Source organism: Gymnoscopelus braueri (genome assembly GCF_963280865.1).
Source record: "Gymnoscopelus braueri genome assembly, chromosome: 1".
NCBI classification, from domain to species: Eukaryota; Metazoa; Chordata; class Actinopteri; order Myctophiformes; family Myctophidae; genus Gymnoscopelus; species Gymnoscopelus braueri.
The window spans coordinates 60,976,160-60,989,836 of record NC_137603.1 but is presented as its reverse complement, the minus strand read 5'-3'; the positions used below and the strand labels follow the sequence as shown (position 1 = coordinate 60,989,836).

At 42.7% G+C, this 13,677-nt stretch overlaps 2 protein-coding genes across 2 annotated transcripts in view; one reads left to right on the top strand and one right to left on the bottom strand.

Annotated features, from left to right (window-relative positions):
• Positions 1–1,111: 1,111 nt before the first annotated feature.
• LOC308087305 (GPI transamidase component PIG-S-like) lies at positions 1,112–2,860 on the bottom strand (the record flags this gene model as incomplete). The annotated part of the gene is made up of 1 exon (XM_080431082.1): positions 1,112–2,860. The coding sequence occupies one exon, from the start codon at positions 2,858–2,860 to the stop codon at positions 1,112–1,114; it is 1,749 nt and encodes a 582-aa protein (XP_080287208.1).
• A 4,081-nt stretch (positions 2,861–6,941) lies between these two features.
• LOC308087316 (uncharacterized protein) overlaps positions 6,942–13,677 on the top strand; it is a 44,532-nt gene continuing 37,796 nt past the window's right edge. Inside the window, exon 1 of the mRNA XM_080431092.1 lies at positions 6,942–7,300. Coding sequence (XP_080287218.1) covers positions 7,078–7,300 — 223 coding nt within the window. The 5' untranslated portion in view covers positions 6,942–7,077. The remainder of the gene's footprint in view (positions 7,301–13,677) is intronic.

The following is a 13,677-nucleotide window of genomic DNA, read 5'->3' as shown; positions in this document are numbered from 1 at the left end:
ATTACAATAAATAGTGAAAATAGTAGTGATCTGCTAAATGTGGGATTCCAGGGTTAATGTGGTTAACATGAAATCAAAATGCAAAACTATAATAAGTTGCAAGAGACCAGAGGATGAGGAAACTTACTCTGGGCACAGACCAGCATGAGCCAGCAAGAAGAGAAGGGGGTGACGCTTGAATGGCCCATGTTCCCATGAACCTTTTGAGTGTACAGCGAGACCTGCAACCGCAGATGAGGGACTTCAAGAAACAATACATAGACAGTCTCAAAGTACAAAGCAAGTTTATTAAAGAAAAGGGTACCCCCCTCCCTCGGCTGCTAGGGGCCGTGGATTGAGGCAAGGGCTCCCAAACTTTTCAGCCCGCGACCCCCCGAACTAATCATATTTGAACTGACAAGCACTTTGGAATTGTAGGCATTACATTTAGTTTGACTCGGTTCCACAGATAAATATTGTGAGAATAGCCGATCTACAAGCTCACAACGCCTCGCACTGCGAGGCGTTGTGGTGGCGTTGGTGGAGGGGGACCTTTAAGGGTCTGTAACTCTGATAGTGTACAGTTTATGGACCCCAATCTACACTGTATATTTCTCAGTGTTCATTTAACTCTGAGAGTGTAGAGACCTTGTAAGGGTCCGTTTGGACCTCCGGGTGGTCCCCAGACCTGATATTGAGAACCAGACGGATAGAGGAAGTAGGTACAAACTGTGGGCATCCTCTGCCTGCTCGGTCACCAATGCCAGGATACAGTTTGACTTTCTTAACCCATGATGATGTAGCGGTCGCAGAAAGGGGAACCAATACCTTTCTTATAGTTCTGAAGAAGTGGCCTCCCCGAGTGATATAGAAGTGGTACAGGGTATAAGGGCATAGGAGGACAAGGGTAATTTTGCACAACAGAAAGGCCTTGTCAGAACCTGACATCCCCCTGACGGCCCGTCTCAAACTCACAACGAGTTGTATTGCGATGCTTTAAGAGCTTGTAGATCGGCTATTTTCGGCAGATACAGTATATGGTGTACAGGAACAAAGGGAGGGGGCCCTTCATTGACCGGGAATCCGGTCAATGAGGTATATAGGGTTTAAGTGGCTAATGCTGGAATGTTCCTCAGTCCATCTTGGCATTCTTATCCTTGCGTCGCTGTCTGGCCTCAGATGCCATTTTGAGCAGTGACAGCAAAACGGGCACGCAAAACAACAGGACCAACTGTATGTAGATGGCAAACCTCTGTTCATCGGGGAAGTAGAGGAGATTGAAGACTGAGGGGTCAAAGAAAGCTGTCTCTGAAGCCAGGACTGCTGCTTTACTGTGCTGCAGAGCAGAGCCCAGCTTCCCGGCCTCCAGCTCAGCCACAGCCAGCTGCAGTGCAGTGACACCGCTTGCCAGCTGCTGGCCAATGTCCTCATCGATGACAATATCACCTATCTGCTCAAGCAGCTGTGCCAGGGAGGAGAGAGTGGTAGCTGCCGTGGCGATATTCTCCACGCTACGACTCCACATCAGGCGGTCAAGCTCCCAGTCGGCCAGTCCTGGGTAGCCACACGGCGCCACCAGGAAGCCGGGGGGACATTCCGGGGACCGCACGCCCAACATGAGCCGAAGTTGTGCCAGGAAGACTCCCATGACTTTAGCCATGTTGACGTTAATGTTGACAGGAAATTCAGTGTGTGGCCCATAGTGATCCTTGACGTTATAGACCATGATACCGCCCCACCGCGCAGAGTGAAATGCATTGGACACTACGCCCTGCTTCCCGCGGCCGTGGATGTAAAGTGGAGAGTGGCTGGCATCGGGGACGTATAACACGAAGTTCAACACCGGGTTGGAAGACACAGCATTTGAACCAAGCCTGGCTTCTACAGGGTCGATGACGTGGGCCAGGCTGTCGGTGTTGAGTATGTAGGCATTGAGGCCGCCGTCGAAGATGGAGTCTACACCCAGCGTAGCGTAGTACAAGATCTGAGAGTCGACGCTGAAGTTGGCCACAGGGACCAGTTTTGTAAGCAAAGGCTGGATGTAGCTCCGCACGGCGCTCTCTATGTCCCATTGTAGGTTGTGCGACCTTGGGTCTGGGTTCAACAGGCTGAAGGTGATGTCATATCCTGGGCTGGATTGGAAGGCTTTCGTGCTGTCAGCCGGCATGGCTGACGGCACAAAAGCCTTCAGATCCAGCCCAGGTCCCGGATTGGGTCCCGGACTGCTCGCCCTGTTGCCGGGGCGGAGACGGACTCTGTCACTAAGCGCAGCAGTGATGTCGGCGTTGCTGATCGACATCACCTGCAGCACTTGCTTGACCCGCGGCTCCAGGAGAGAGAGGAACTGTGTCAGCGTCTTGCTCGCTCTCATCTCTGCATCGATACGAAGCACGGCTGTCCGCCGCTGACCGACGTACACCTCCACATCCTCAGGCAGCACGGACGATGGTTCTGGAACGACATACACAACGATGGAACCAAATCGTCTCTCGCCGAGCATGTGTAGAGAAAGATCTGCCTCTAATGCAGTGGGCCGATTCAAAGACTCTTCCTCCGTGATCGTAGCCATACGGGACGTCGTTTCATATCTGTACTTTAAATGTGTGTTCTCATCTGCCGTGTGCTCCTCATGTTGCGTCTGCGTCAACGGAAGCTTCCTCTGCTGTTCTGGGGTCAGGGTTCCACGTGCAAACACTACCTCCACATCTACTCTGAGCCGCAGCTGAAGTTTGGACAGCTCCTTCATCTGACTGACAGGTAGCCACGCACGGTGCGTTCCGGTGGTCCACCACCACAGAGGGACCCCGACCACGATGACCACCGCTGCCATGGTCAGAGCAGCCAGCTGGCCTCGCTTGCGTTCCATTTCTGTGGTCGCCATTTGATTTAGTTTGTATATTTCCAATGCACAGATTATAGTTTTTTGATATTATACTGTTTAGACTGATGCTAGGTTCTTGGTTTAGCTATGATCCTAGATTACTGAGGCACTACACTGTCTCTCTGCATTTGATGTGTTTACCTTGTTTAAAGTATTAAGAGCGTCTGCAAAATGCCTACATTTTAAATTGTATATCTGCCATGGCGATTTTGTGCACACTGTCAATAGGCCACATAAGCACCCCCACCGCTGCTGTTCACACACACATTTATATATATTATATATAAGTATTTTACTTTACTTTTTATAACGAAATTTGCAGTCATTACGTCATAGCTATGTCATAGATGACTGACGTCACAGGCTGGCTACATCCAAGATCCACACTAGTTCCACGCCATTCTGATGTTGATCAGTTTAAGTGGTTCACTGTATCTTAGTGGTCAATTTGGTAATCTGTAATCTGGTATTATCAACTTTTTGCCCCCTCCATTGGCTCCTGGTTGCTCCCGCACTGAGTAAAAAAACACTGATGTTGGCCTTCAAGGCCTGATCCAACCCTACAACCCCTCCCGCTCGCTCAAATCAGCTTCGCTAAAACACCCTGGACAACGCTCCACATGTCCTAGACTCTTCTCCCTTCCCTAAAACACCATGGACAACGCTCCGCACATCCTAGACTCTTCTCCCTCCCCTAAAACACCCTGGACAATACTCCACACTTTCTAGAGTCTTCTCCCCTCCCTAAAACACCCTGGACAGCGCTCCACACGTCCTAGACTCTTCTTCCTTCCCTAAAACAACCTGGACAATGCTCCACACGTTATACTCTTCTCCCTTCCCCAAAACCCAACAATGCTCCACGTGCCCACATGCTTTTTTCTCCCTTCCCTAAACACCAGACTCCTTCCCCCTTTACTAAAACACCCTGGACACCAACAGAGAAGCAAAAAAAAAAGAAAACAAAAAAAGCTGAAAGCAGCTTCTTACTGGCTGCAATAGAGGGTGATGACACAATCAGTCCAATACATTACATCTCCCCAGCTGTAAATGTAATTGGCTCTCAAAGTCTTTTGTTGCTTATAAGCTAAATTGTTGATAACATACACAGTCTTACTGAATGCTCTCTATTACTGTATGTGTGGATAACTGCATGTATTCTAGGCCTATTATTATTGTGTGCAAGGCTGGGAGGGAATCACAGTGTATCGTCAGGGGGGAAAGTAGACTACACCACTGCTATGGAGATATACCTTGGTCTTGTTGTCTCCGCCGGAGGCGGAGAGTATGTTTTCGCTTCGTCCCGCTGTGTGTTCACCTCCCTTCTAGCCAAGCTAACATTGGTCAAGCTCCACGTGACACGTGTCAATATGTTGACACCAATGCCTTTGATTGGCTAGAGGGACGCATGACGAAATAAAATCCTATAAATAGGTCTGTCACTTCAAAAAGCCATTTATGTTCTTTGAAGTGAGGTAAGACAGGATCAATCAGTCTTGATTGGAACAGTACCTTCCAGTACAAATCACCCGTCCGTGCGTCTTAATACTGTAACAATTGGCCACCTTGATCAAATACATTATGTAGCGCTAGAGAAAACTGACATATCAAACACACCAATCAACTGCTGAAACTGTTCAAGACAATGAAGATGAAGAAGACAGACAAGCATTTGAACAAACCAGTCAATTACGACGACTCCCATATGACACATTGCTTCAAGAAGAACATTTTTTAGATGCAGACACTACATATTCAGTCGCCCCTGCAGAACACCAAAAACCACGCGCATTCTACCAAGACGACCCGTTCTACCAAGACGACCCGTGCTATTAAAATAGCCCGGGTCTGCTGGCGGAGACTTGTGCTCCGAGGAGCACATTTTCTTCACATGTTTTTGTTACTTAACTTTTTCTACACCACAGATGCTAACGATGTTACTTAGCATGTCGCTTCTTAGACAGATGCTAGGTTCATTGTTTACCTGGTATCCTAGTTTCTTTGAGGCATTACTCTTGAATTGAATTGATTGAATATTTTATTTTAAAAATGGGGGGGGGGGGGGGGGTGAGAGTCAAAGGAAAGGGGGGGGTCGCCTCTCTAATGGAGAAGTGATGACTATACCTCCCCTTTCGGCCTCCTGAAAGTTGAATTTTCAGGGCAGTTTTAAAAGAGGCCTGCGATCCGCATCTCTGCACTCTACTCATGTGACTATTACCATTGTTTATTGACTAGAGTTCATGCTTACTCTGGATATTCTGAACTCATGGATAAGAGAATCTGATAAATGCCTACATTGTAATTCATGTGCAGCAATATAGTACATGATGTGTCTGCAGCTCTTGTTGCTTCTTTGTGGTTACACACAGCTGCAGTGTTTAGTTTCTGTTTCCTGTTCTCTGCTGTCTCTCTCCACAGCTACCCTTCCCCTCCTTACAGCGTCATCACACCAGTGTCATCTCACCTCATCAGTATGTCTGAAGATACTGTACTGTAAATGCCATTTACTGTAAAACGTTATTTACATATCGTCTTTGTTGGGTGGGTTTCTTGTATGTCCAAAACTGTTACTTTTCAGGTAATGGTAAAAAATAACCTGTGTTCCAATGGATCCAAATGTAGCTATTATTTAGTCACAAGCTTTTGTTAATACGTTTTTTTAATAAAACCCACAGGTGCACTTAACCATTATCATTTTCACAATCACTTTCAAAATACATTTAAAAAATGGCAAAAAATAGCCAATGTACAAGCTCACAACGCATCACATGATGTTTTGTGAGCTTGTATATCGGCTATTTGTACGACACTCTTGTACGACGAAGTAGGGCAATCATTTACAAAGACAGGCCTATGGCAGGTGCCATACCTTGGCTCCAGAAACAAATTAATAAAAACAAAAACAAAAGTTATAAAAAAATACAAAAAAACATGAATAGTAGCCTAATGCAGGTAAGACCATTGTTTTTGTATTGTGTTATAGGTAAAATGCATAGTTTTCTATGCATTTCAGTGGGCTTTGGGGGGTTTAACTTTTCTAGTTACAAAGACAAAAAACGTATTGTAATCCGCCATACTTAATAATAATAATAATAATAATAATAATATTTATTCTTCCCGCAAAACTTCATCCGACAATTAAAACAAGACCAGGAGACCTGGTTCTGCCAGACCCAGACTTCACATGACGTGTCAGCCTGTGTCTATGCCCATGTATGGACGAAAGGGGGACAGACTTTTATGGCTGGGGCCTAGGACAAAGTGACCAAAACCTGTTTTTGCCCATGTATGGAGAAAACAGGTACAAAACATGCCCATGTATGGACGAAAGGGGGACAGACTTTTATGGCTGGGGCCTAAGGACAAAGTGACCAAAACCAGTTTTTTGCCCATGTATGGAGAAAACAGGTACAAAACATGCCCATGTATGGACGAAAGGGGGACAGACTTTTATGGCTGGGGCCTAAGGACAAAGTGACCATGCCCATGTATGGACGAAACAGGTACAAAGCCTCATGTAAGCCGACCCCTTGGGTCTGGCAACAAAAAAATATATATATTATTATTATTATTATTATTTGACCCCGTCAAAATCGACCACCCAAAAAACAGTTAGGAGTATGTTTCATGCCATTTGGAGTCGATTGGTGGTACTTTGTAGTGACACTATTTTGGGTCCATAACATTTCACTGAGCTAGCTATTTTTTTACCCCCCACCCCCCTCTATTTGGAGGACACTGAATCGAATGAGCTAGGTCTCGACTTTGTACGATTTTGGGATAGTGGTTAAAACAATACATTCATTTATTTGACTCTACCTCAGCTCGAACACAAGGTTGCTCAGACTTAGGGAGCTGCAGGCACACACGTGTGTGTGTGTGTGTGTGTGTGTGTGTGTGTGTGTGTGTGTGTGTGTGTGTGTGTGTGTGTGTGTGTGTGTGTGTGTGTGTGTGTGTGTGTGTGTGTGTGAGAGAGAGTGAGTGTGTGAGTGTGGTTCATGTGGGGTTTGATGTGTTTTGATGTGTTTCTCTATCAGTTTCAATGCACTTCCTTATTGCTAGAGCATTGTATAACCAGCCACAGACCGGCATAGTCACGTTTTGTTCACTCAGCACATTTGATTTATATAATGTAAACGTTTATTTTGATAAAGCCAATCAAGGCATGGGAGGGATACATGCAAGTTACTATTTGTAGTCAATAGTTAGTTTCTAAGATGGCTACAGATATCTATGCCATGCCAGACTTGAAAAAGAAGGTAAAAAAGAGAGATAGAGACAGAAGACAGAAAAGGGACACTGGGGACAGTGGACAGTCAGAGGAGGTGAGAGGACAGGAGGAGGAGACACTGGTGGACATCTATGGGAACGTGGACCATTTCAGAAGCAGTGAGGACGTCTCTGGACCACAGGAGGACACAGCAGGAAGTCAGACTCTGGGTGAGCAGGACAGGGCCGTCATTTAGCCTTCCAGGGGATGGCAACTACCACCCCCTAGCTTTTATATTTAACATCAAAATGCAGGACTTTTATGTTTCATGTTCATGTTTCCTCCACCTTATTTTTTGCTGATTAATCTGATTTTAGATGGACACTTTTGTAATGTTTTATTTCTGCAGACATACATTCATTAATCACTTTAAAACTGGCCTCCCTATTTTTGGCATGTCATTACAGATTGTATATTTTTAAATAAAATAATGTCCTTTTTGATAAATAAGAGATCTACAAGCTCACAATGCCTCGTTGTGAGCAATCTGTTGCTATTTTTGCATTGGCAAACGATAATGTGGGTGACAAAAATACGTCACGTCACGCACAACACAAGTTGCCAATGGTTGGAATCGATGTTGGTAGGGAAACACCAACCAATGACAGGACATCAGCCTTGCACAATGTCAAAGTCACAAACAATGACAGCAGTCCTTCCAACTATGGCTAAATAAACCTGCTGAGTACTGCAGCCTTTACCGTCATAATAACTCAAACAATGCAAACGGCGTGTGTTGACAGCCTCGTTGTCGTGACAGAGACAATCAGATACGTCGAAAGTAATGAACAATGAAAACTTAAAAAACATAACCAGACTGTCTTTACCACCTCAAGTGAATTAACTTATTACTTTGGAAAAGCCCATCACTTGATGCCAGTGCTGTTGACTGCATTAGTTTATATTAGAGTTGTCCCAATCACTCATTTTTAATTGATTGGAACCAGGGGAGAAAGATCAGATTTGTTTTTCTTAGATCATTATGTGATGTGTTTAGCTGCACGTCCGTTTGCAACGCATCTGTGAGGTCTCTTTCTTTCTTTTCTTTCTTTTTCCTTTATTTATTCAGGGAAACCCATTGAGAGCAAGCTCTCTTTTTCAAGGACGCCCTGATAACAAACATTTGAATCACATTACAATGTCACAACTTTGACAATAAAGCAAAAAAGAAAAGCAGAAGCATAAAACAACATTAAAACTAGAAAAAGTGCTCCTCGGAGCACAAGTCTCCGCCAGGTCAGGTAGGTTATTATGGCCTCCTGGTGGCGCTATAATAGGCCAATGTGAAAAGGGTGCCATTTATTCCTAGGCCGTGCACGGCAATCGGACACTGCATGCATGATTTGAGGCATTTTGTTCTAAAAAATTGTTTTGCTAAATTTGACCTGCTGGTGGCGCTATAACAGGCCAATGTTAAAAGGGTGGCATTTGTTCCTCAACGTAGTGCAAATGTGCATTCAAAGTTTCACCGCAATCGGACGCTGCGTTCATGATTTGCTGCATTTTGTTCAAAACGGGCCACTCCTGCAAACATTACATGTCAATGTTAGCCAATCAGGATGGAATATGAAAAATCAAACAGATCCGTCTTGATCACATGACTATAGAGATCATGTGTACTGATTTGCGTGAAATTGTGATCAAATCTGAAGGCTTAATATCAAAAATGTGTTTTACATAAGTCTGCCTCCTGGTGGCGCTACAAAAGGCAAATGGGAAAAATGCAGGGCAAAGGTTTTTCCTTGACCTCTAGAGAGTGGGCATACAAAGTTTTACACTGATCAGTGCAGTTATAGGTAAAAACACGAATCGGCCTGTTACAGCGCCACCATGAGGCTGATTTAAACATTTTCAAATGGCATTTCTTCCCCGGCCTAATGGGAAAGTGTGTGCAAAATTTCACGGAAATTGCATGCTGTGTTCATGATTTGAGGCATTTTGTTCGAAACGGAGTACTCCTGCAAACTTTGAGAGACAATTTTTGCCAATCAGGATGGAATATGAAAAATATGAAATGAGCCGTTTCTTTTAATGACTATAGAGATACTGTGTACCGATTTGGGGGATTTTTGGCCAAAATCTGTAGGAGTACTGTTCAAAAATGTGTTTTGCACAAATCGGCCTCCTGGTGGCGCTATAAAAGGCCCATGTGAAAAAAAAGGAGCAGAGGTTCTGCTCTGACATCCAGGGAGTGTGTGTGCACAGTTTCGCTGCAATCAAGCCAACGGTGCCAGAGATTAGCTGTCCACAAAATGACAGAATGACACACACACACGCGCACACACACACACACACACACACACACACACACACACACACACACACACACACACACACACACACACACACACACACACACACACACACACACACACACACACACACACGCACACACACACACACACACACACGGACGGACGGACGGACGGACGGACAGGGGGTAAAACATACTCTCTTGCCAAACCTTTCGGCCTTGCGGAGACAATAATTGCAAAAGGCGGTGAATCAGACAATACAGTGAGGACATGGATAACAACACAGAGATTTAAAAATCAGATGCAAACTAGAAAAAGTGCTCCTCGGAGCACAGGTCTCCGCCAGGTCAGGTAGGTTATTGTGGGGCAGCAATGTTCGGAATTAGCCAATCAGGATGGAATATGAAAAATTGGACGGAACCATCTTGATCACTTGACTATATGTGTACCGATTTGCATGATGTTTGAATTTGTAGGAGTAATATAAAAAAGAAAAGTGTAGCAAAATTGGCCTCCTGGTGGCGCTATAATAGGGCAATGTTAAAAGGGTGGCATTTGTTCTTCAATGTAGTGCGAATGTGCGTGCAAAGTGTCACCACAATCGGACGCTGCATTCATGATTTGTGGCATTTTGTTCAAAACGGGCCACTACTGCAAACTTTAGATGTCAATGTTAGCCAATCAGGATGGAATATGAAAATTTTAAAAGATCCATCGTGATCACATGACTATAGAGATCAAGTGTACCGATGTGCCTGAAATTTGGATTAATTCTGAAGGCTTAATATCAAAAAAATTGTTTTACATAAGTTGGCCTCCTGGTGGCGCTATGAAAGGCAAATGTGAAAAATGCAGGTCAGTTGTTTTTCCTTGGCCTCTAGGGAGTGTGCGTGCAAAGTTTCATGCAGATCGGTGCAGTTATAGTTAAAAACACAAATCGTCCATTTATAGCGCCACAGTAGTGTCCTATATGCGGCGATTCATTACACCCTAATGGCCACTGGGGGAATAGGTGGCGCTGTTGCGCACATTTCTATTTATATTAATCTATATATATATATCTATTAATATATACATAAAAATAGCCTTTCTATTAATAACATCATTATAAATAGATTTAATCCGAATAGGTATATTTAGAATTTTTTTTTTTTAATCCAATTAATTAATTCGTTCATTAATTAATGCATTCTTAAATCCTCTCTTTTTCAATCTAATTCTCTTTTTTCTCCCTTCTCTATCTCTTCTCCATATTAATCAGGGTGGTCACTGTATCTCCAGCCTTGGCAGTTCACAGCTGACAGCTGTAGCCTTTTCCAATTGACACCTGTCAAATGTTAGCTAACAGCTGACACCTGGTTATTTCTCAGCCTTTAGTTTAACCAGGGGGGTCCGGGGCCTATGGCCCCTTATACTGTAGATCTGTAATTCTATGTGTGCGACAACTTCGTATGGGTGATCCGTGATTGTGTGATGATCATAGAGTGAACCCCTCCGTTCTTATGACAGCTACTGGATGTAGGGGATCGTAATTAATCTCTGGGATGGATAATGGTAAATAGTGGTACTGCAGAATTTAAATCATTAGGGCATAAATACAAAATATAATGATATGGGGACTAAATGGTCATCAGTGGTACTGCAGGCATGCATATGTCTATCAGAATTTAAATCATCGGGGTGTAAATATAAAATACCATGATATAGGGACTAAATGGTCATCAGTGGTACTGCAGGCATACATAGGTCTATCAGAATTTACCATACATACTTCACTTGTCATATCATAGGCTTATTTTTTACTATTCTACTATTCTAAACTATTTAAGAACATTAATAACATTAAAACAACTGCCGTAGCGATGAGAGTGATTAAAGTTGGAGTCTGACTGAACCCCGCCACAGGGGGATTCTAAGCACAGGACTCAAGTTGAGGTAATTGGAAGAGAGGATATGGTTAGACACTATGCTCAAACATTATACCCCATGGTTTTAAAAATAATATACCAAAATTTACCACATTATCACTCTTCTAATGTTTTGTTACGTTAGATAAAACCTTAATGGGACACCATGCATTATCCTAAACAATATATTTGTTTTCAAAACTAACTTATTAAGCCCAAACATGCCCAAAGTTCACAAATGCATGCTGGGTGATTATATCCAACCAATGGGTGGAAGTACCTAGGGACATGGCTTGTGGTTCCTCTGACAGAGGCATTTTCACACCTGAGGTGTTTTTGGAGCATTGTTCTCTCAGAGGCCCACAGCTGTAAACAGGGAGACAGTGTATTTGATTTAATCATTAACTCTAACATATTTCATGAACACATTTCATGAAACCTATGTTATAATGGTTATAATTATACAAAAATGTAAAAATTATATGAAAATAGCAAATCTACAAGCCCAATGAGACAAGGGTTTTTGTAATAAAAACTATGAGAGGGGGATTTCCACTAGCCCCCTCCCTCCCTCCATCATTGTTCTCACCCCATCCATTGGGTTTTCACACCTACTTGCAAGTAGTGTGTTTGTTTGAATTGAATTGAATTGAATTGTTTGTTTTGTTTTTACTCCACTACAATTATTTTTTAAACTTAACTTGAAAAGTTACTAGATACTTTGTAAATATAAATGATTACATTATAAAACATATACATTAACCCCTATAGCCTTATTTTATATCTAGGCTATTTGAAAAATAGCTGATCTACAAGCTGTGTGTGTGTGAGTTGGGACAGGCAGGGCCTGTGACGTATGAAGTCAGACATCACCCCCGGCAGCCCACGGTGTGTGTGTGTGTGTGTGTGTGTGTGTGTGTGTGAGGGTGTGTGTGTGTCTCTTCAGCTCAATACTGGACAGATACTTTATCCACTATCGGTGGCATTTAGGCTAAAAAAATAGATCGGGGTTTTGTGCTGGGGGGGTTGCAGATGGTTCACATATACGTGTGATTTGTTACTTTCCCCGGGGTCTGTGAGCCAGGGAACCAATATTTGATGAGGGGGATAGGGTTAGGGTTAGGGTTAGGGTTAAGGTTGATCAAAAAAATAACAATTCTTTAATGAAGTAATGTAGATGTAGAACAATAATTTAACTATTGAGAGTGTAAAATGATTACATTAACCACTATAGCCTTATTTTATATCTAGGCTATTTGAAAAAATAGCCGATCTACAAGCTGTGTGTGTGTGTGTGTGTGTGTGTGTGTGTGTGTGTGTGTGTGAGTTGGGACAGGCTGGGGGTGAGAGTAGGTAAATATACATATATTTCACTGACCATGGGTTGTAACGGTATTGAGAGAGAGATGACCAACTCTATGTTCTATACATTTTAGGGGCATAGTGAACCACATAGACAGTAGGTTGTCTGTTTTTCAGTACAATAATACATCTAGCAGCTGCCTTCCTCATCTATATGATATATTCTAGTTCTCGAGGTGGGTGTTACAGGCACCTGGTAGGTACCCTAAAAATAACTCAGTCTCTTAGTAGTAACCAAATGGACCCGGCGGGGTGTTCTGTAAAACAATTGTTTAATATCTGACATGACTGATCATGTCTTTTTGATAGCAATATTTAGTTTAAATGGTTTAGTTCAATATATTCTATTATGACTGACATAGAATCTGACAGAAAAATCAACTGATCTGGTTTAAAATATATTCTGTACCACCATCAGAACAGTATAGAAGTTAAAGTTTTTTTAAATGGTGCAGTTTTTTTCATTACAATTGATCAGTAAATAAGTCTATCCATTAACCATTGACACATACACTTTTAACGTGTTTTAAAGTTACTCTTACTTACTACTCTTAAAATTCCCTAATGTAATATTACTCACTCACATTTCTGTGTTACAGACACAGTTTCGAAAATGATACGAAAATAGCTGATCTACAATCTCACAATACATCATGGTTCACAGCCAATGTTTTAACTGTAGCTTGTGGATGTAAATTCGTGCTATTTTATTTATTATCATGCAAAGGGTACACCATAAAATCGTAACACTTAGGCCATACACAAGGTTCTACAAGATGGCCCATAGTAACAGACATCATAAATCTTATACAATAATGCACATGAGCAGAGACTCTAGTGGTGTAGGGTACTCTAGGGGTACTAGTCTATATTACTTTTAAGGAATATGAGTTTACAAATAAATGTTTCAGGTTATTTTAAACGGTAGTACAGTTTTATGATGTAAATATGGGGTGTATAGTGACTAGGTTTTAGATTTAGTAATGTTAACGCTTTACACATTTACTATCAGGTACCCATAGT